Genomic DNA, 22,155 nt, shown 5'->3' with positions numbered 1-22,155 from the left:
CTGCAGTACTTCTGGGCACCAGGACCTGTTCAAGGAGGATAAAAGTCAAGGACAAGTCTTTCCATGTGGGCTGTGTTCATTCATGTCCATGATGTGATCTACATTTCATGAGGTCAAATTTGCCATGAGGGTCTCTGCACTTTTAATCTCAATGAAGCAGACTTGTCCCTATGGTTACATGGAACCATGGTGATGGTGTGGAGTCAAACTTTACTTTCAGAATGTATCAGATAAAATCACTTCTAATGCAGAAGTGCTGGTTGGCATCTGAATGTTAATGCCAAAAATATGTGGATAAAAAATAGAAGTTCTAGGGATCACTTTTTCCTACAAATTCTCATCCTGCTCACCATGCCTAAGGAGTGTTTGCTGAAGTCTGAACAGCTGTAAGACCTAAGAGGCAAATGGATTCACTGCTGCTTAGTGCAGGGCAAGGGGAGCTGACTGGCTTTCTTTTCAATTGCTCTGAGCTTGACTACTTAGCAGACGCAAGACGATTGCATTCCCATAAAGTTCTGAAGTCAGACCCACTCAGAAAACAGGAGTCCTCTGCCCATCACTGTGTATTCACCCTTTCTCAATGTACTTCAGCAGTGCCTCATCACCACACATCTTGCAAATGACCCCTAACACTGATTTCACCAACCCCGCAGCATTTGCATATTGCATCTCTCTGCTTCTTCCCTGCACTTTGATTTCATGACTAGGGGAAAGATTTGCATCCTGAAGGTCAGCTCACAGCTCTGAAGCACACCTCAGGGAGATGTGTCCTACTGATGGCATCTCATTAAGGGAAAGCCAGCTCCTTCCCAGCCTCACAGACTGCATTGCCCACAGCCCCAGGCAGTGGCTCCCAGCCCCTGTGCACTGCAGAGGGTGATGGACACGTGCCTGGGGAGATGCTGCTCTGCTCTGCTGGAGCTCTGCCTTCACAGGAGGTGGTTCACGCATTGGACCCCATGTCATGTGGGCAGAAACGTTTCTAGGTGGGAGCTTGCTCAGAGGAAGGTCCCTGCACTGAAGGGGGTAATTCCCTGATCATATCTCTGTGGTCTGCAGATTTTTATCCTGGGGGCTGTTTTCCTGCCATTTCCCTGACTGAGCATACAGACACCAGCCCAAATCTCTGCATTCCTATTTGCTGTCCAGAACCCACTCCGTCTTCAGATTCATTTTTTCAAGTGAAAAAGGGAACCTAAGAGAGCTCCCATGGCTTTACTGAAAGAATATATATGTTAGAGGAAAGCAGAGAGGTAAAATGCACTTAAGGGTTCTCTCTCTTGATGTGCCCTCAGGGCTGAGCTCTGATGCTGCAGCAGGGAAGCCCTCAGCTGGAACAGCTCTTATTCCATGATAAAGAAACACAGAGTGTATGCAGCCTGATATGCACTGGGATATGCCAGATCTGGTGATCCCTCTTGGAAAAGTGTTTGCATTACCTATAGTGAGAGACTTACCATGTCAGTGGCTGAAAGCAATGCTCCTGCAGTGAGGTCGCAGCCTATTCACACCCCACACATCCTGTAATCCCTCTCTCCTTTCTCTTCCATCTTCATGTCACCTGCCGAATGCGCCCCTTGTGCTGAGGCAGAGTACACGGGAGCTGCTCTTAGTCAGAGCTGTGTCTCTGTAGCACTGCCCACTTGTAGGAGCTCCCTGTGTCCCAGGAGCTCAGAACAGCTCAGCAGAAGAGGGTGTGACTTTATTTTTCCCAACTGATCTTCCCTGAGATGACCCTGGGTCTCTGTGGCCAACAGCTCCTGGAAGACAACAGCATCATGATTGTACTCTGAAATCTGCTGCATTAACCACCAAATGTCCACTGGACAGTGACCAATTGCATACATGTGGCTAGTCCTACCAGAGAGTGTTTGCTGTGAAAAAAGGGCACAAAGACCTGGACAGAGAGAGGTGGACTTCTCCTGGGCAGAGTAGTGATGAAGCTGAGGCAGTGCAGGCATCTCATCCCTAGATGGAAACCCTATGACTGAAATGGGATTCAGATCCCCACAGACCCAGAGAAGCTGGGATTCCTCTGGTTCAGTTCAGATGTGCACAAGGAGTTGCCTGCATGTGAGCTCTTGCTCTGAGTCCTTGGTCCTTCAGCAGCAGGGAGTCAGTTGCTCACACACAGACCCTGGGTGATGACCAAGGTGCCTGGGGTGCTCCTGGATGTGTGCTAGTGCTTGGGAAGTGTGTGGGGAATCCCTGAGACAGACACCTCCTTCCTGAGAATCAGCTGAGGGCCAGAGAGGGGATAAAGCATTTCTTGGCCATCCTAAACAACAAGAGAACCCTGCATTGAGTTCTCCTCTAAGACCCTTTTTCCGCCCTTCTCCATGGAGCATGAAGAGTTATGCAGCTGACTAAATGGCTGAGCTCACAAAATGAGCCAGATCTCTCTCTGTTCTCCATCTGATGCATATTCTGGCGCTCCAGGCACTGCAAAGCTAACACACATCTTCATTCTTCAACTGACAAAACGTCAGTTTTCTGTGTGTTCTCATGTGAATGGCATCAGAAGCAGCCTAATGTCATACTGACTTCCTTAGGTGTCCAGCACACTCTCTTGCAGCTGCAGGTGCAGCTCGAGGCCTTCAGGAAAACCGTGACCTAGGAGTGTCCGTGCTGCTTGGACAATTCTGAGCCCCACAATGGGTCTAATGCCTGTGTTTTTCCTTCTGGACACAAATACCATAGGCCTCAGGTCATGTTTGGACCACAGGGACACGGTTCAATGGCTTCCACAACTGACTGCAGCACAGGGGGGATACAGAGTCTTAACAATGGATGGGCGAGGAGACAAGGAAGTGTGAGAGTGCACTGAGCTCTTGATGGGGATGGCCGAACAGCCAGGTTAGAGAGAATGGAAATGGCAAACAGAGGAGACCTATGGTGTCTGTTCCTGCCTTCCTGATCAGGAAAAGCAAGTGGAAAGTGCCCTGTACACACAGATGGGAGCCTCATGTTGTCAGGCCCTTGTCCACTTTGGGAGTATTTTTCACTGCAGTATCTGCTGCAGGGACAGAACAGCAAGGCATGCACCATCCAGAAGATCCCTGGAGAGCACAGATGGCAGCTTCTTGACCAAGCCCTGGAGGAACCAAAGAGAAGAGGTGCTCTACTGGATCTCATACTCACCGGCACGGAAAGGCAGGTGGGGAATGTGAAGATGGAAGAGAGCCTTGGCTGCAGTGGCCATGGGATGGTGGAGCTGAGGAGTCTGAAGGGAGGGCAAATGACAAGCTCAATCCTTTGGGCTTCAGTAGAGCACACCTGGGCTTCTTCAAGTGTCTGTGGGCTACAGTCCAGCAGGGTAAGGCTCTGAGGCGCATAAGGTCAAAAAAATCTGCTAACTATCAGAGGATCACTGCTTCCAAATAGGGTAAGTCCATTCCAAGAAGGAGGAAGTCAAGAAAAGAATTGCAAAACTGCAGCAGGAATCATAATGGATTGACCTGTTCAAATCCAAACACAGAAAAGCACAGAGCAAGTGGAAACAAGAAGAGATCACCTGGCAGCAATGCAGAGACTTTGTCCAGCGCACATGCTGAGATGAGTATAGGTAAGTCAGAGTTCAACCACAATTGAATGTGCCCAGGCACACCACAGACGAGAGGGGCTTGTAGAAATACAATGTAGTCTGCGAAAGGAAGGCTAGAGAGAATGTGGGCCCAGTGTAGAATGGGGTAGGGAACCTGGTGAGACAGGACATGGAAAAGCCTCTGATACTCATCTCCTTCCTGATCTCATGGTGTATTAGTTGGTCTGGTCTTCTTGGAATCCTAGGTGCCAGAGACAGGTGGGAACTGTTAGTGTAAGGCAGATGTACTGTTGGTGAAAGAAGAGGTGATCAGGGAATACCTAAGCAAACTGGATCCCGTGTTGGAAGAGGCTGAGAAGTATCGTAGGATTTTGGAATGGTTTGGGTTGGAAGGACCCTAAAGACCATCCAGTTCCACCTCCCTTGCTGTGGGCAGAGCTGTCAACCAGTAGATCAGGATGCTTGGACCCTTGACATCTTGAACATCTCCAGGGATGGGGCAGCAACATCTTCTCTGGGCTGCCGGTTCTCTACCAGCTCCATGCCTCACATCGTGATCTATGGAATGTTCGAAATTCCCTCCAAATGTCTAATGTAAAACTCTCTTTAGTTTATTATCATTCATCCTTGTTCTATTATTCAGAAATGATGTAAGAATTCAGTCTCCACCTTTTTTATTTGAACAAGACAGTGACTAGAAGATGAAGGGAAGGCATTATCCAGAGTAGTACATCCATATTTCAGATCCCCAACAAAACAAAGATGTCTGCAAGTGGGAGTTGATATAAATGCATTAACGCTTCTCAACTTCAAATATTCTCACATCTCTCTCTCTCTTTTTAAGCTGAAAACACTCACATTTGAGGGAATATTGCGTCATTTATTTATTTATTTATTTATTTATTTATTTTCCCTAAAAGGACAATGTTTTCCAGAACTGTGTTTTCAGTACACAAATGCCTTCAGGCACAGGGACACAGACAGTGGTGCCAGTGCCAATGCTCTGTGACCAATGCCCAGCGTCCACTGTTGCTCTACCCTGCTGTGTATTTGATGTCCCTCACTTTCCAGATGTCTCCAGCTCTCCTAAATAAATGTCCATGCTTAAGGGTGTGTTTTCAGCAGGCCATCTGGACACATGTCTTCCTACTGCTCTCCAGATTTCCCCATCTGTTGCTTATTGATCTATCATCTTCAGGGAGATTATTGGAATTTGTTCCATCTCTCCAAAGTCCAATGGACTCTTTTCTCAACTCCTTAACTGTGATTCTATCAATCCCTTCCTATCTCTGTCTAACTCATGTCCTGTACAAATATTCCCAGTGTAAGACAAACCTCATTACATGCAGCATGGATAAGGATAAGGCTTGCAGTTAACCACTGTGTCATTCATTACTGATCAATTGCATCACTTTTTTTTTTTTTTTTTGCCCATGTGCAGCTTATTCTCTGAGGAAAGCGGGGGGGAGTTGGTGCAAAGGAGATTTAACACTGAGCGAGTGACTCCAGAGGAGAAGAGTGAAGTGAGGAAAAGTAATGCAAGTCCCATGGGGCCAATGAGAGTAGAAATGGGGTGGGGAGGTTGAGAAGAATGTTTGTCCACACAGTGACAGAAGAGAACTTATTAGGGGGCATCCTGGATCAATATAACTCACGAAGTACTGCTTAAACTTCTTGTTTAAGCCCAACTATAAATAAATAAATAAATAGTCTTCATAAATGCCCATCATTCTTTTCCAGTTTTAGCTCTCGCCAGATACCTGTCCAGTTTGCTGCACAAGTTCTGAACAGCTGAAGAAGATGACAGGAAGGCACAAGGCACAGGAGGGCTCTTCAGGTTGTAATGGGCCCCAGGGGGCATTTGCTGCTGAGTCCATCCACCTCCAGTGCAGAGAGAAGATTGCACAAAGTGCTCAAGAAGACAAAGTCAGAAGGAACAGTGAAGTTTCCTGGAGTATTAATGGGCCCCACTGAGGGCCATTATCAAGCAAGCTTCCCCAGGGACTCGTTAGAGCAGATAATTGGAAGCCATGATTGCAGGCAGACCAAGGCACTGGGATGGTGGCTGTGATGCTGAGCAAAGCCTCCTTTGTCTTCTGAAGCAGAAAGGCCAAGCCCTGATGCCCAGAGCCTTGGCAGGGAGATCTTGTCCCTCCCTCGTGCTGGCTCAGGGCCCTTCCTGGGGCAGTGGGATGGAGGTTTGTCTGATGTCAAATGAAAGACCAGGGCACAGCAGCTGCCAGACTCTGCATGGGGTGCAAGGATGCCGTGAGGCCCAAGTCCCATGTGGGCAGTGTGTCTCATGCCAGGATGTGGGATGTGAGAAGGGCCCAGTCTGAACAAGCAGTCAATCGCAATGACACTTTGAGCTTCAGATCTCACAGTTCTGGAGCCCTCCTTTGGACAGTCCCCAATTGTTTGATGTCCTTTTTGTTCTGCAGTACCCAGAAGTGCACCCAGTGCTCCAGGTGAAGGTGCAGCAGTGCAGAGCAGAACGGGACAATTCCTTCCCTCACCCAGCTGGCACTGCCAGGCTCAATGCACTCAGGGAACAGCTGGCCTTCCTGGCTGCCTGGGCACACTGCTGACTCATGTTTGATTTGATGATGACCAGGACCCCCAATCCCTTTCATTGGGACTGCTCTCCAGTGTCCCATTTCCCAGTCAGTGTGTATGTCCAGGGTTGCACCTACCCAGGTGCAGAATCAGGCACTTGTTCTTGTTATACTTCATGTGGTTGTGTTTAACCAGTTCTCTAACTTCAGCACAGCTCTCTGTAAGTCCTCTCCACCCTCAATGGAGGAAACATTTCCACCGATTTTGGTGTCACCAGCAAACTGGCTCAAACATCTTCTAGTCCTACATGCAAGTCATTCACAAAAACATTGAAGAAAAGCGGCCTTCAAATGGAGCTCTGGGAAACCCTGCTAGTGACCATCCACCAGCCTGATCGAACTCCACTTAATGAAATCATTTGGGCAGGATCCATTGGCCAACTGCTCACTGCTCACCCAGCAGTTTTTTCTGTCTAGACCTATGCAGTTTGTCCAGAAGAATTATCTAAGAAAGAATATCAAAAGCTCCACTGAAATCCTCAAGGATAACATCAGCTGTTTTACCTTGGTCAACCAGATGTGTGATTTTGTCATAAAAGGACACTAAGTTTAACGGGAACTTCACTCATGAACTTGTGTGGGCTGTGACCAGTGACGGAATTATTCTACTGAGGTGTTTCTCAGTAAATACCAGCATCTTTTTTTGCATAATTATACCAGGCATAGAAATGAGACTGACAGCTCTGTAATGGCCTAGATAATCTTTCTTGTTCTTATTTAAAACTGGAACAACGATTGACATCTTCCTGTCAACTGGGTACTTGCATGACCCTAGACTTCAAATGAGAGCCCAGAGCAAACTAATAAGGTGTCATCAGTGAAAGAATGTAGATGTGACATATAGCTTTGTAACACCTTGAACTCCAGAGGATGCCACAAATTCTATGAGAAAGAGTATCAAAAGCTCCACTGAAAGCAGCTGGCTTCCCTTGGTCAACCAGATGGGTGAGCACTTCACAAAAGGACGTTAAGTTAAACAGGACCTTCCCCTCACTAGCAAGCATTGCCTGTGACCAATGACAGAATTCTTCTTAATTCATCCTCTTCAGGTGTTTTTCAATAACTCCCAGCATTATTTTCTCCATCACTTTAACACACTGAGAGACAGTGAGACGGACAGGTCCATAATTGCTGGGGTCTTCTTTCTTACTTTTCTTTAAAACTGGAACAATGTTTGCCAGCTTCCTGTCAACTGGGAACTGGCATAACCCCAGACTTCTTCTGATGCCATTCAAGTGAGAGCCCAGAGCAAACTAATAAGGTGTCATCAGTGAAAGACTGAAGATGTGTCATAGCTTTGTAATGCCTTCAACTCCAGACTATGCCACAGATGGAGCAGAGAGGAAGGTCTGGCTCTTGTGTTCTGAGCTCATCCATTTGGGCAGCAGAATGACACGACATGCTCCATGGGGACAGGTGCAAAAGGCACAGTGGGTGCCCCAAGCACAGGGCTGTGGTGGCATTTAGGATGGCCAAGAATACTTCCCTTCTGGCCCTCAGCTGATGCTCAGGAAGGAGCTGTCTGTCTCACAGATTTTCCACCACAGTTTACAAGCACGAGCACACAGCTAGGATCACCCCAGGCACCTTGGTCATCCCTGAGTGTGTGTGTGTGAGCAGTGCAGTCCCTGTTGAATACAGAACAAGGATTCAGATGAGGGGCTCACACACAGACACCTCACTGTGCACACCTGAACTCAGCTAAGGGGACTCCCAGCCCCCATGGTTCTGTGAGGAACCGATCCCATTTCAGCCCCAGGTTTTCTATCAGCTGATGAGTTGCCTAATTTTAGGCTTAGGTTGTGACGGTCTGATATAACAGGACAAAGGGCAAGGACATTAAATAAAAAAGTGGAGATTTAGTTTATCTGTTAGGGAGAAATTTTCTGCTCAGAATATATGGCACAGGTTACCCATAGAAGTTTTGTGTCCCATCCCTGGAAGCATTCAAGGTCAGGATTGATGCAATCCTGGGCAGCTTGATCTTGTGATTGACAGCCCTTGCCCACAGATGGGGGCTTGGAACTAGGTGATCTTTCAAGTCCCCTCCAACCTAAGCAATTCTGTGATTCTGTAATGTTATGTCTGCACTTCCAGATCATGAATGGAGGATTCCCAGATTTGGCATTTGCTTCTCCCTTGGTCAAACTTCTTTTAGTACAAATAACGGTGCTTCTGGAAAACAGTGGACATCCTGATTAACTGAGCTGCCTTTGAAATACATTCAGCTATGATGAACCTGCTGCCTTGTAGGAGCTGTCAGCTCAGGAGAAACATGGATATCTCCATGGAGAGAATGAAATCACATCCTCGGCTGCTGAGCTGTGCTGGACTCCTGGGACACAGGGAGCTTATAGAAGTGGCAGCACTGCAGAGAGACAGCTGTGCCCAGGAGCAGCTCCTGTGCCCCATGCAGCAGGTCTGTGGGCATGATCTGCAAGAGACAGGGAGAGGAAAGAAGGAAAAGAACTAACAGGCAGTGTGGCACGTTGGGTTGTGAGCTCATGGAAGAAGCATTGCTCACAGCCATTGACAAGGTAAGTCTCTGGCTGCAGGCAATGTATCAGTTTTTATTGCTGGAATCAGTAAATTTAGGACATCCCATTTCAGGTCAGCATCTAAACACTCAGTGTTTCTTTATCCATCAGCTCCATCTGACGGCTTCCATGCTGCAGCATCAGAGCACAGCCCTGAGGGCTGCGTGTCCCAGGATGGCTGCAGGCTGTGCAGCCGGGGCTGCAGCCGGGTGCCCAGGGCTGTCCTGCAGAGCAGGTCCCTGCTGTGCCCCAGGGGCTGTGTGCCGGGCCAGGGACTCTGCCGCCTGCCAGGCTCAGCACTCAGCACTCAGCACTCAGCACTCAGCACTCAGCACTCAGCGCTCAGCACTCAGCGCTCAGCGCTCAGCACTCAGCACTCAGCACTCAGCACTCAGCCTGCCCAGGGAGCTGCCCACGGCGCTGTGGGGAGATGTGTGGGGGGAAGGAGACCCCCGGCAGGGCAGGGCAGGGCAGGGGCCTTCTGCTGCCACAGCTGCTGCCTGGGCAGGGGGATCACAGCTACACTGCACTGTAGGCTGTTTCCAAAGGCACTTTGCAAGAGGAGTGTGAAGGCAGGGATTTTTCATTTCTTGTTCTTAGGGACGAGGAAAAAGTCGTAGGCAGAAATCTAAAAGGAACTGTGAAATATGAACACATCTCTGAGAATCCTGAACTGCACGTTTCTCAGTCTGCTGTTATGCGAACAATCTCCTAAAGTACTTTCAAACTCTCATCTTTCAAAGGACAGCACCAGCTGAAATTGTCATTGTTTTCCACAGAGATGAATAATGCACTTATCCTGCAGACACGTTAAGCACTTATCCTGCAGACAGGCAGCTTTCTCTAACAGAAGTTTAAGGGCACAGAGGTAGGGATGGGCACTCCGAGAGCAGACAGGATAAAGATATGAGACATGGAAATTGCTCATAGAAGGAAAATATCCAGGAGGCTGGGATATGATTAGTAAATGAGAGGAAAATTAGAGCTCCTTAAGCTTCTCCGTCTTCAGGGATGGTGAAGCTCATGAAAATAAATTCAAGTTAAAGAGTTAAATGAACATTTTCCATAGAGAAAGAAAATACTTCTATAGTGTAGCAGAGGAGTGTCTGTGAATGATCTTGACTCGTAATTATTTTCTGCTCTGTGAACAGGACTCCCTGCCCAGGAACTGCAGATGCCCAACAGCAGCTCCATCAGCGAGTTCCTCCTGCTGGCGTTGGCAGACACGCGGCAGCTGCAGCTCCTGCACTTCTGGCTCTTGCTGGGCATCTACCTGGCTGCCCTCCTGGGCAACGGCCTCATCAGCACAGCCGTAGCCTGCCACCACCGCCTGCACACCCCCATGTACTTCTTCCTCCTCAACCTCGCCCTCCTCGACCTGGGCTGCATCTCCACCACTCTGCCCAAAGCTATGGCAAATGCCCTCTGGGGCACCAGGCACATCTCCTACGCAGGATGTGCCGTGCAGGTCTTTTTATTGTTGTTTTTGTTTTCCGCAGAGTATTGCATTCTCACCATCATGTCCTATGACCGCTACGTTGCCATCTGCAAGCCCCTGCACTACGGGACCTTGATGGATGGCAGAGCTTGTGCCACCATGGCAGCAGCTGCCTGGGGCAGTGGGGTTCTCTATTCCCTGCTGCACACTGCCAATACATTTTCCCTGCCTCTCTGCCAAGGCAATGCTGTGGATCAGTTCTTCTGTGAAATCCCCCAGATTCTCAGGATCTCCTGCTCAGAATCAGACATCCTCAGGGAAACTGGGATTCTTGCTCTTAGTTTTTCTGTAGTCCTTGGATGTTTTGTTTTCATTGTTGTGTCATATGCACAGATCTTCAGGGCTGTGCTGAGGATGCCCTCTGAGCAGGGACGGCACAAAGCCTTCTCCATGTGCCTCCCTCACCTGGCTGTTGTCACCTTGTTTGTAAGCACTGTGATTTTTGCCTACCTAAAGCCCTCTTCTATTTCCTCCCAATCCCTTGACCTGATGGTTTCATTTCTGTACTCAGTGATACCTCCCACTGTGAATCCCTTCATCTACAGCATGAGGAACCAGGAGCTCAAGGACGCTTTGCGGACTCTTAGAAGAATCCCACAGTAGCTCAGAAACTATTAGAACAATATTTTGTTATTTTTCTTTGTTGCTATTTCTTAAAACTTGCATTTTGAATTTAAGCCTCCTACTTGTTAGCTGCTTATTTTGACCCAATCATCTCATGTACCTACAGAAGTAGGGTTCCTCTGTAGATAAACACTATAACTGAGCCAGAAGAAGTTCATTTCTTCCAGCAGCCATTTCTCTCCTTCTGCTCTGGACCTGGTGGAACAAAGTTGTTATGCAGGAGGATTTCAGGGACCAGAAGCCCAGCTGCCAAATGGAGCAGCAGCCCTGGTGTCCCTGGGCGATGCTCCTCACTGCCTGGTTGTCTCCCGCTATCTGTGCCCATTGAGCCGGGGCTGCTTCTTTGCTGGGGCCATGGCGATGGGCAGGGCAGGAGGTGGTCTTTTGAGTGCTGCTCTTTCCACTCCCATGCTTTCCTACACTCCTGTACCCATGCTGTACCTCTACGCTCCTGGTAGCCCTTGGGTCTCATGTCATTTCACAGCAGCCCTGTTGCATCTCACAGTGGCAGTCCTGTGGTTGCAGAGTTGCTCTTTTTTTATTATTATTTGCTGGAGTTCTCCACAGACTGAAGGACACAGGCTGAGAGTCCTAGGTGATCTGGAAGTGATTGAGTGCTGAACCAAGAGCTCCTTTCTTGGTGGCATTTATTCTGGTATTATAAAACCATAGAATGTCTTGGGTGGAAAGGGGCCTTAACAATTCCTTCCTAAGTACCCATCAAGAGAAGGGTTGCCTCCCACCAAATCAGGTTGCCCAGGGCTGAATCCAGCCTGGCCTTGAGGACCTCCAGATTGCCCTCTTTCTCTGTACCAGTGCCTTCCCACTCCCTGAGTAACTACGTTCCTGCTATTGTATAATCCAAATGTCTTGTCTCTTGGTTTAAAATGTTGCCCCATTTTGTATCACGTTCTTCCTAAGCAAAAAGTCGGTCTCTCTCTTGTTTATAAGCTCTCTTTAATTATTTAAAAGCTGCAGTGAGGCTTCTCTAGAGCTCTCTCCAGACTGACCTCAACCTTTCTTCATATGAGAGGTGCTCCAGCTCTCTGATGGTGCTGCCCTGGACTCACTCCAACAGTTCCACATCCTTCTTGTGCTGGGGACCTCAGAGCTGGATGCACTACTCCAGCTGGGGCATTACAAGGGCAGAGTAGAGGGGGACAATTCCCTCCCTCCACTGCTGGGCACTCCTATCTGATGCAGCCCAGAACACAGTTGACCTTCTGGGCTGCACATTGCTGACTCATGTCCAGCTTTTCACTCATCAGGATTCCCAAGACCTTCTCTGCAGGGCTGCTCTCTACGAGATCTTCTCCCACTCTGTAGAAATATCTGAGATTGCCCTGACCCAAGTGCAGTGCATTGTGCTTGACCTTGTTGAATCTTATTAGGTTCATCTGGGCCACCTTCTCAAATCCAACCAGGTCTCTCTGAATGGTGTCCCTTCCTTCTGCTGTGTCAATTGCACCCTTCAGCTTGGTGTGATCACCAAACTTGCTAAGGGAATACTTGATCCCACTGTCTGTGCCATTCATAAAGATGTTGCAGATCACCTGTCCCAAGGACAACATTCATCACAGGCCTCCATCTGGACATAGGGCTGTAGATTTGACTTGAATTTCCAGGAGTGTGTCTACACATCTTTTGGTTACATCTTTTGGTTTTGATTTTGATTGCAGGGAAGGAAATTCTCTGGGCAGCCGGTTCCAGTGATCAGCAGCCCCCAGTAAATAAATTCTTCCCTGGACTTGGGTGAAATGTTATGTGTTTCATCTGGATCCATTTGCCCCTTGTCCTTTTGCTAGGCATCACTGAGAAGAGCCTGGCTCCCACTTCTTCTGGCCTCCCGTCAGATGTTTATATACACTGTCAAGGTACGTCTCCTTGGAGCTTCTCATCTCCAGGCTGGACATGCCCTGCTCTCATAGCCTCACCTGTTAGGAAGGTGAACCCAGTCCACTTTTTGAAGATCTTTGTTGGTCCTGCTTCACTAAGCCAGTGCTCCGTGTGTACTGGTGAGTGAGTGATGTTAGCAGTGCTGGACAGAGAGGAACGATCCCCTCCCTTGATCTGCTGGCTATGCTAGTCCTACTGCTGCCCAGCAGCTTTCAACCTCCTTTGCAGAAACAGCACATTGCTAGCTCATGGTGAGCTTGTTGTCCACAAGGAGCCCAAGTTCCTTCTGACAAAGCTGCAGGGAACTGTCATTCAATCAATTCCCCTCCTGCACTGATGCTGGGCATTTCTTCTCCCTGTGTACTGAGTCTCCTGTTCCCATAAAATAAAAGCCTGTTGCTGATAACCGCTGCACAAACAACTGCTGACAGCCAGAACCTGTCCAGTCCCCAGGGCTCTCCTCCTTACCAGCAGGACTGAGGAGAATATGACACTGGTCACTGTTATGTTTGGAATCAAACTCTGTAACCCAAGTAAGATTACAAAGCAGGTCTGGTTTATTCAGCGGTGTGTGTACACTGGGTGCACATGCCAGACCCAGTGTCTGCCATCCCTTATTTTTCTAACAAGCTCTACATTCTTACTTCTATAAATTATCTCTAACTATTGTCCCTTCCCCCCCCCCTTCCCCCCCCCCCCCGCCTTGTTTTCAGTCACTGTGAAGCTTTCTTACATTTTTATGTTCACTTATGGGGCCCTTCTCACCTTTCAGGACCTGCCCAGGAAATTCAGTTCCTAGATATAAAGTGGCAAGAAGGACATCGTCACATCCCGACAGATGTGATCAACAAAATCTCCATGATTCCGCCCATGTCTAAGAAAGAGACACAGACTTTTCTGGGTGTAGTGGGTTTTTGGAGAATGCATGTTCCAGACTGTAGCCTCACTGTAAGCCCCCTGTAGCAGGTGACTCTGAAGAAGAATAATTTTGCATGGGGTCCTGAGCAGCAGCAGGCTTTTGAACAGATTAAACAGGAGATAAGTTCTACTTGGAGTCTGTGGGAAAGAGCCTCAGGAGAGACCCGAAGCTGACTCCTGGGATTCTGGAGTCAAGCATACAAGGGGTCCGAAAAGTGCTACACTCCAACTGAGAAGGAGATCTTAGCTGCGTATGAGGGAGTTCAGGCTCCTTCTGAAGTAATCAGTACTGAACCACAGCTCCTCTGGCACCTCGACTGCCAGCGTTGAACTGGATGTTCAAGGGAAAGGTTCCCTCCATCCACCATGATACTGATGCCACTTGGAGTAAGCTGACTGCGCTGATTACACAATGCAGATGTGCAAAACAGAGTGCAGATGAGAAAACTCAGCCATTCAGGAATCCTAGAGATGATCATGGACTGGTCTGAACATAAAAATGTTTGGAATGTCACGAGCAGAAGAAGTATTGTGTGCTAAAGAGGAATCACCATACAATGAAATACCAGAAAATGAAAAGAAATATGCCCTGTTCACTGATGGATCGTGTCGTATTGTGGGGAAGCATCGCAGATGGAAATCTGCTGTGTGGAGCCCCACACGACACGTTGCAGAGGCCACTGAAGGGAAAGGAGAATCAAGCCAATTTGCAGAGGTAAAGGCTGTCCAGCTGGCCATAGATGTTGCTGAATGGGAGAGGTGGCCAATGCCTTATCTTCACACTGACTCATGGATGGTGGCCAATGCTCTATGGGGGTGGTTACAGCAGTGGGAGCACAATAACTGGCAGTGGAGGGGTAAACCTATTTGCCCTGCTGAAATGTGCTCAGATATTGCTGCCCAAATAAAGAATATGGTTGTAAAGGTGCACCATGTAGATGCTCATGTGCCCAAGAGTCGGGGTACTGAAGAACAGCAAAATAACCATCAGTTAGACCGAGCTGCCAAAATTGAGGTGGCTCCAATAGACCTGGACTGGCAGAAAACAAGGGTGAATTACTTCTAGCTCGGTGGGCCCATGAGACCTCAGGCCATCACGGGTGAGATGCAAAACATAAGTGGGCTAGAGACCGAGGGGTGGACTTAACAATAGACGCTATTGCACAGGTTATCCATGACTGTGATACATGTGCCACGATTAAACAAGCCAAGAGGATAAAAACTCTCTGGGGGGAAGGGCGATGGCAAATGAATAAATATGGGGAGGCATGGCAGGTTGATTCTATCACCTTGCCATGATCTCACAGTGGTAAGTGTTATGTGCTTACCATGGTGGAGGCAACCACTGGGTGGCCTCCAGTGATGTAGAGCAAGGGGTGTATAGTGATGTAGAGCAAGGGGTGGAATGTCATAGTTTTATGTTTTTTGGTTTTCAGTATTCCATATCATACCATCATGTAGTGCACTGGGAGCGGAAGTGTTAATGCTCCAATTCCAGGTACCTATCCCTATACATCACAGAAGTCATGGGATCTGACCTTTCTGGGTGGGGCGGGCTCTTACTGCCTGGCAGTGGGTGCTGGAGGGTGCTTTCCTAGCTGTTCCAAGCTTTCCAGCTTTGACTCGGTCTCAGGAACTCTCTCTCTCCTATCTTATTTATTAGTCTCAGCTTCAATTAGATTGTATTATATTGTTATCTTGCATTCCGATATCATAGTTAGTAAGGTAAATTTTCCTCCATAGATCACTGCCACTGTTTTTTTCCTTCCTTGAGCCCAGCTCCCATCTCCCTGTCCCTTTTCCCTTTCCCTTCCAATTTTGTGGGGCTGGGGGAGGACCAAGGGCCTACTACCCCCTGTCTCAGGCATAGATTGAGCTATTTAACTCTGTGAGAGTGAAATATTTCGGCTGTGTACACTCCCTCTTCCGGGCCTACCCACACTTTACTCTAGGTGTTTCTCTCACTTTACTTTGAGTTTACTCACCCTTTGCACGGGGCTTGCACACTCTGTACTCTGAGATTACTCTGTCTCTACTCCGGTTGGACTCACACCTTACTCTGGGTTTTACTCACACTTTACTGCACATTTACTAAAACCTTACTCTGTTTATCCTCACTTGGGCTTACCTCAAATTTTACTCCAAGTTTACTCGCACTTTACTCTGGGCTTACTCACAGTTCTTTCTTGAGTGTGTTGGAGTCACACTTTACTCAAGTTTTACTCACACTTTTAGTCAACTTTCCTCACACGTAAGTGTTCCGAGTTTACTCACACTTTACTCTCGGTGTACTCACATTTTTCTATCTGTTTTACTCACACTTTGCACCAAGCTTGCACATTCTTTACTCTGGGATTACTCTTACTCTTCTCCGGGTGGACTCACACCTTACCCAGGGTTGTATTCACACATTACTCCGTGTTTATCATCACTTTCCTTCAGGTCTTCTCACTCTTTACTTGAACTTACCTCACATTTTACTCCAAGTTTACTCGCACTTGACTCCAGGTTTACTCACACTTCCTTTTTTAGTGTGTTTGACTCACACTTTACTCAAAGTTTACTCCAACTAGTCTTCAACTTCATTCACTCTTTACTCTGGGTTACTCACACTGTCCTCCGGGTTTTACTGACACCCTACTCCGGGTGTGTACGCTCTCTCTTCTGGGCCTACCTACACTTTACTCCGGGTGTCACTCACACTTGACTCCGAGTATGCTCACACTTTTCTACCCGTTTTATTTACACTTTGCGCCAGACTTCCACACTCTTTACTCTGGGTTTACTCTGATTCTACTCCCAATGGACTCACACCTTCCTCTCTGTCTTACCCACACTTTACTCCACGTTTACTGACTCTTTACTCTGGGTTTTCGTACACTTTACTTGGGGTTTCCTCACACTTCTTTTTTCAGTGTGTTTGACTCACACCTGACTCTGGTAGACTAGAATAAGAGTGAAGCCAGAGAAAAGAGTGTGCAAGCCTTGTGCAAAGTTTAAGTAAAACCATTAGAAAACGGTGAGTAAACCAGGAGTAAAGTGTGAGTAAACACAGAGTAAAGTGTGAGTGACACCTGGAGAAAAATGTGGGTAGGCTCAGAAGAGAGAGTGTACACACCCAGAGTAGGGTGTCAGTAAAACCCAAAGTGTGAGTAAAGCCAGAGTAAAGAGTGAGTAAAGATGAAGAAAAGTTGGAGTAAACCTTGAGAAAAGTGTGAGTCAAAAACACACTAAAAAGAAACTGTGAGTAAACCCAGAGTAACGTGTGAGAAAGCTTGGAGTAAAGTGTGAGCTTACCCCAAATCAAGTGTAAGAAAACCCTGAATAAAGTGCTAGCAAACATGGGACAAAGTGTGAGTAAATGCCAGAGAAAGGTGTGAGTCCACCCGGAGTAGAATAACAGTAAAACCAGAATAAAGACTGTGCAAACCTGGTGCAAAGTGTGAGTATAACAGGTAGAAAACTGTGAGTAAGCCATAAGTCAAGTGTGAGAAATACCCAGAGTAAAGTGTGGAGAGGCCCGGAAGAGAGAGCGTACACACCTGGAGTATGGTGTCAGTGAAACCCACTGAAAAGTGTGAGTAAACCCAGAGTAAAGTGTGAGTAAAGTTGAAGAAGAGGTTGAGTAAACCTTGAGTAAAGTGTGAGTAAAGTTGAAGAAGAGGTTGAGTAAACCTTGAGTAAAGTGTGAGTCAAGCACTCAAAATAGAAGAGTGAGTAAACCCAGAGTAAAGTGTGAGTAAAGTTGGAGTAAAGTGTAAGGTAAGCCCAAGATCAGTGAGAGAAAACGAGGAGTAAAGTGTTAGTAAATGGGAAGTAAAATGTGAGTAAAACCCAGAGTAAGGTGTGAGTCCACCCGGAGAAGAGTAAGAGTAAACAGAGTGTGCAAACCTGGTGCAATGTGTGAGTAAATCCCAGAGTTAGTATGAGTCAAAGACACTCAAAAAAGAAGTGTGAGTAAACCTGGAGTAAAGTGCGAGTAAACCCGGAGTAAAGTGCAAGGTAGCCCCAAGTGAAGTGTGAGAAAATACTTAGTACAGTGTTAGTAAACATGGAGTAAACGGTGAGTAAAACCCAAAGTAAGGTTTGAGTACACCTGGAGTAATGTAAGAGCAAATGCAGAGTAAACAGTCTGCAAACCTTGTGCAAAGAGTGAGTGATTCCTTGAAAAATCTGTGAGTTAGCCAGGAGTGAAGTGTGAATAAACCACAAGAAATGTGTGAGACAAACACGGAGTGAAGTGTGAGTAGAACGGCTGGGGTGGGGCAGAATTCTGCACCACGAGAATGACAACAGTGTGACACCAACCAGCCTCTGCACAGGGATACAAGGAAGCAGTGAGGCCCCATCACCACGAGCATAATAAATCTCCTCACAAACCATAGCCAAGGGAACAAAGACGTTATTGCTGTTGGAGCCCTCCATCCTCACCAGCACCCACTGCCTTCTCCTCTGCAGGATTTCCAATGCTGTTCCAGCCCAGCCCCTATTTCCCTGTGATCTGCAGACGCCCACCTCTCCTCCCACCCCGCTCTGGGTGGAGAGATCATTTCACTGCATTGCGATCATTTCACTGATGTATCTCAAGCCTCTCGGAACTTCCTTTGAAACACAAAGTCATGCTGAGTGGTCCCTCAGCATGGCCCCACATCATCACCCTTCCAGTGACGTTTCTTCTTCCCCATGCCCAGTCTCGAGCTTTCAAGCTGCACTTTGAGGGAGCTTCCCCCCCTCCCCCCTTCCACATTTCTACTACCAAGGTCAACTCCATCATGTTGGAAATCACTTCCTCATGGATATGCCACAAATCAGCTTTCTTGTGGCCGGTCAGCCATTGAGAAGAAGGAACCTCACCATCATCTTCCAAGGCACGAGCCAGCTTCTCAAGTAGACACGACCAAGTCACGTCCCTCCTGCTATGGAGGTGTGTACAGACGCAGAAGAGCCATCACAATCTCTTACACAAACCTCCTTCTCCCTCTATAGGTGCTACCAGGTGCTTCGGCAAAGAGGATCCCACAGTCAGCAGGCACTGACAGATGTGATCCTGGAAGCACAGACCCCAGCCAGGCGCCAAGGGATGGCCCGTCAGCTATTGCAGGCTGCAGTCACCGCACAGTTGGGTTAACAGCCGAATGCTTCATGCTGGATTATGGGGTGCTGAGAACAGCTGACTCCAGCAACTCCAGAAATGTCTCACAGGAAGAAAGACAGACAAAGTCATTGCATTCCCTTTGCTCTGATGAGATTCACAGAGAGCCTGGTTCCTCTTGTACAGTGTGTCTGGGTTACACTGCATAGGTACAAGCCGGATAGAAATGGATAGGTGTAATGAAGTTTCAGTGAAAAAGTTTGGAATACATAAAACACAGAATAAAACATTCAATAAATAACACTTAAGAAATGAATGCTCAAACCAAAAGAGAACAGCATGATTATGTTAAAATCTGAATTACATGTCACGTATAGAAGAAGGTGGGCAGTTCATTGCTTTCAAAACACATTTGACCATTAGTTTCCACAGAGCATCCTTGAGCTCCGTGTTCCTCATGCTGTAGATGAGGGGGTTCAAAACTGGAGGCAACACCGAGTACAGAAATGACACCAACAGATCCAGAGGTGAGGAAGAAATGGAATGAGGTTTCAGGTAGGCAACCATGGCAGTGCTGAGAAACAGGGAGACCACAGCCAGGTGAGGGAGGCACGTGGAGAAGGCTTTGTGCCGTCCATGCTCAGAGGGCATCCTCAGCACGGCCCTGAAGATCTGCACATAGGAGAACAGAATGAAAGCAAAACAGCCAAAACAAAGAACACTACTAGCCACAAGAAACCTAATTTCCCTAACGAGACCCAGTTTTGAACAGGAGAGCTTGAGGATGTGGGGGATTTCACAGAAGAACTGATTGATGGCATTGCCTTGGCAGAGAGGCAGAGAAAATGTATTGGCAGTGTGCAGCAAAGCATTGAGAACCCCAGTGCCCCAGGCAGCTGCTGCCATGGTGGCACAAGCTCTGCTGTCCATCAAGGTCCCGTAGTGCAGGGGCTTGCAGATGGCAACGTAGCGGTCATAGGACATGATGGTGAGAATGCAATACTCTGCGGAAAACAAAAACAACAAAAAAAAGACCTGTGCAGCACATCCAGCATAGGAGATGTGCCTGGTGTCCCAGAGGGCATTGGCCATGGCTTTGGGGAAAGTGGTGGAGATGCAGCCCAGGTCGAGGAGGGCGAGGTTGAGGAGGAAGAAGTACATGGGGGTGTGCAGGCGGTGGTGGCAGGCTACGGCTGTGCTGATGAGGCCGTTGCCCAGGAGGGCAGCCAGGTAGATGCCCAGCAAGAGCCAGAAGTGCAGGAGCTGCAGCTGCCGCGTGTCTGCCAGCGCCAGCAGGAGGAACTCGCTGATGGAGCTGCTGTTGGGCATCTGCAGTTCCTGGGCATGGAGTCCTGTGAAGAATGCAGAAAAGTAATGGTGAGTCAAGATCATTCACACAGACACAGACGCTATAAAAGTATTTTCTTTCTCTATGGAAAATGTTCATTTAGCTCTTTAACTTGAATTTATTTTCATGAGCTTCACCATTCCTTAAGAAGGAGAAGCTTAGGGAGCTCTAATTTTCCTCTCGTTTCCTAATCATATTTCAGCCTCCTGGATATTTTCCATCTTTGAGCAATTTCCATGTCTCATATCTTTATCCTGTCTGCTCTCGGAGTGCCCATCCCTACCTCTGTGCCCTTAAACTTCTGTTAGTGAAAGCTGCCTGTCTGCAGGATAAGTGCATTATTCATCTCTGTGGGAAACAATGACAATTTCAGCTGGTGCTGTCCTTTGGAAGACGAGAGTTTGAAAGTACTTTAGGAGATTGTTTGCATAACAGCAGACTGAGAAATGTGCAGTTCAGGATTCTCAGAGATGTGTTCATATTTCACAGTTCCTTTTAGATTTCTGCCTACGACTTTTTCCTCGTCCCTAAGAACAAGAAATGAAAAATCCCTGCCTTGTCACTCCACTCGCAAAGTGCTCTTAGAAACAATCTGGGGTGCAGTGTGTCTGCCCCTTTTAGATTTCAGCCTCCAATCCTTTTCATTTCCATAAGAACAGGAAATGGCAAATCCTTGCCTTGTATCTCCTTTTGCTAAGTGCCCTCGGAAACAGCTGGTAGTGAACTGTAGCTGTGATCCCCCTGCCCCAGGCAGCAGCTGTGGCAGCAGAAGGCCCCTGCCCTGCCCTGCACTGCCGGGGCGCTCCTTCCCCCACACGTCTCCCTGCAGCGCCCTGGGCAGCTCCCCAGGCAGGCTGAGTGCTGAGTGCTGAGCGCTGAGTGCTGAGTGCTGAGTGCTGAGTGCTGAGTGCTGAGCCTGGCAGGCGGCAGAGTCCCTGGCCCGGCACACAGCCCCTGGGGCACAGCAGGGACCTGCTCTGCAGGACAGCCCTGGGCACCCGGCTGCAGCCCCGGCTGCACAGCCTGCAGCAGTCCTGGGACACGCAGCCCTCAGGGCTGTGCTCTGATGCTGCAGCACAGAAGCCCTCAACTAGAGTGGGTCTTTTTCACTGATAAAGAAACAGTGTCAGCTGCCTCATCTGCAATGGAATGTCCCAAATTTAGTGATCCTTGCAATAAAAGCCACTGCACTGCCTGCAATGAGAGACTTACCTTGTCAAGGGCTGTGAGAAATGCTCCTCCAGTAGACTCTCAGCCTGTTAAGATGCCATGCAGGCTGCAAGCTCTCCTCCTTCTTCTCTCTGTCACCTGCAGATCATGCTCCCAGTCCTGCTGTGTGCTGCACAGGAGCTGCTCCTGGGCACAGCTCTCTCTGCAGTGCTGCCACTTCTATAAGCTCCCTGTGTCCCAGGAGTCCAGCACAGCTCAGCAGCCGAGGATGTGATTTCATTCTCTCCATGGAGATATCCATGTTTCTCCTGAGCTGACAGCTCCTGCAAGGCAGCAGGGTCATCACAGCTGAACGTATTTCAAAGTCAGCTCAGTTAATCAGGATGTCCACTGTTTTCCAGAAGCACCGTTATTTGTACTAAAAGAAGTTTGACCAAGGGAGAAGCAAATGCCAAATCTGGGAATCCTCCATTCATGATCTGTAAGTGCAGATTCTGCAATAACATTACAGAATCACAGAATTGCTTAGGTTGGAGGGGATTTGAAAGATCACCTAGTTCCAAGCCCCCAACCATGGGCAAGGGCTGTCAATCACAAGATCAAGCTTCCCAGGATAGCATCAATCCTGACCTTGAATGCTTCCAGGGATGGAGTACACAAAATTCTATGGGCAACCTGTTCTACATCTTCTGAGTAGAAAATTTCTCCCTAAGAGCTAAACTAAATCTCCCCTTATTAATTTAACGTCATTGCCCTTTGTCCTGTTAATATCAGACCATCACAACCTAAGCCTAAAATTAGGCAACTCATCAGCTGATGGAAACCCTGGGGCTGAAATGGGATCGGTTCCTCACAGAACCATGGGGGCTGGGAGTCCCCTTAGCTGAGTTCAGATGTGCACAGTGAGGTGTCT

The 22,155-nt window shown here is 48.0% G+C and overlaps 1 protein-coding gene across 1 annotated transcript; it reads left to right on the top strand.

The window, feature by feature from the left end:
* Positions 1 to 9,870: 9,870 nt before the first annotated feature.
* On the top strand, positions 9,871 to 10,797 carry LOC149914602 (olfactory receptor 14J1-like). Its single transcript, XM_090126450.1, has one exon. The coding sequence runs from the start codon at positions 9,871 to 9,873 to the stop codon at positions 10,795 to 10,797; it is 927 nt and encodes a 308-aa protein (XP_089982576.1).
* The last annotated feature ends 11,358 nt before the right edge of the window (positions 10,798 to 22,155 follow it).

This window comes from Phasianus colchicus, chromosome 29, assembly GCF_987193195.1.
Source record: "Phasianus colchicus chromosome 29, bPhaCol1.hap1.1, whole genome shotgun sequence".
NCBI lineage: Eukaryota > Metazoa > Chordata > Aves > Galliformes > Phasianidae > Phasianus > Phasianus colchicus.
Note: the sequence above shows the minus strand (reverse complement) of the source record. Positions and strands in the feature narration are given on the sequence as shown.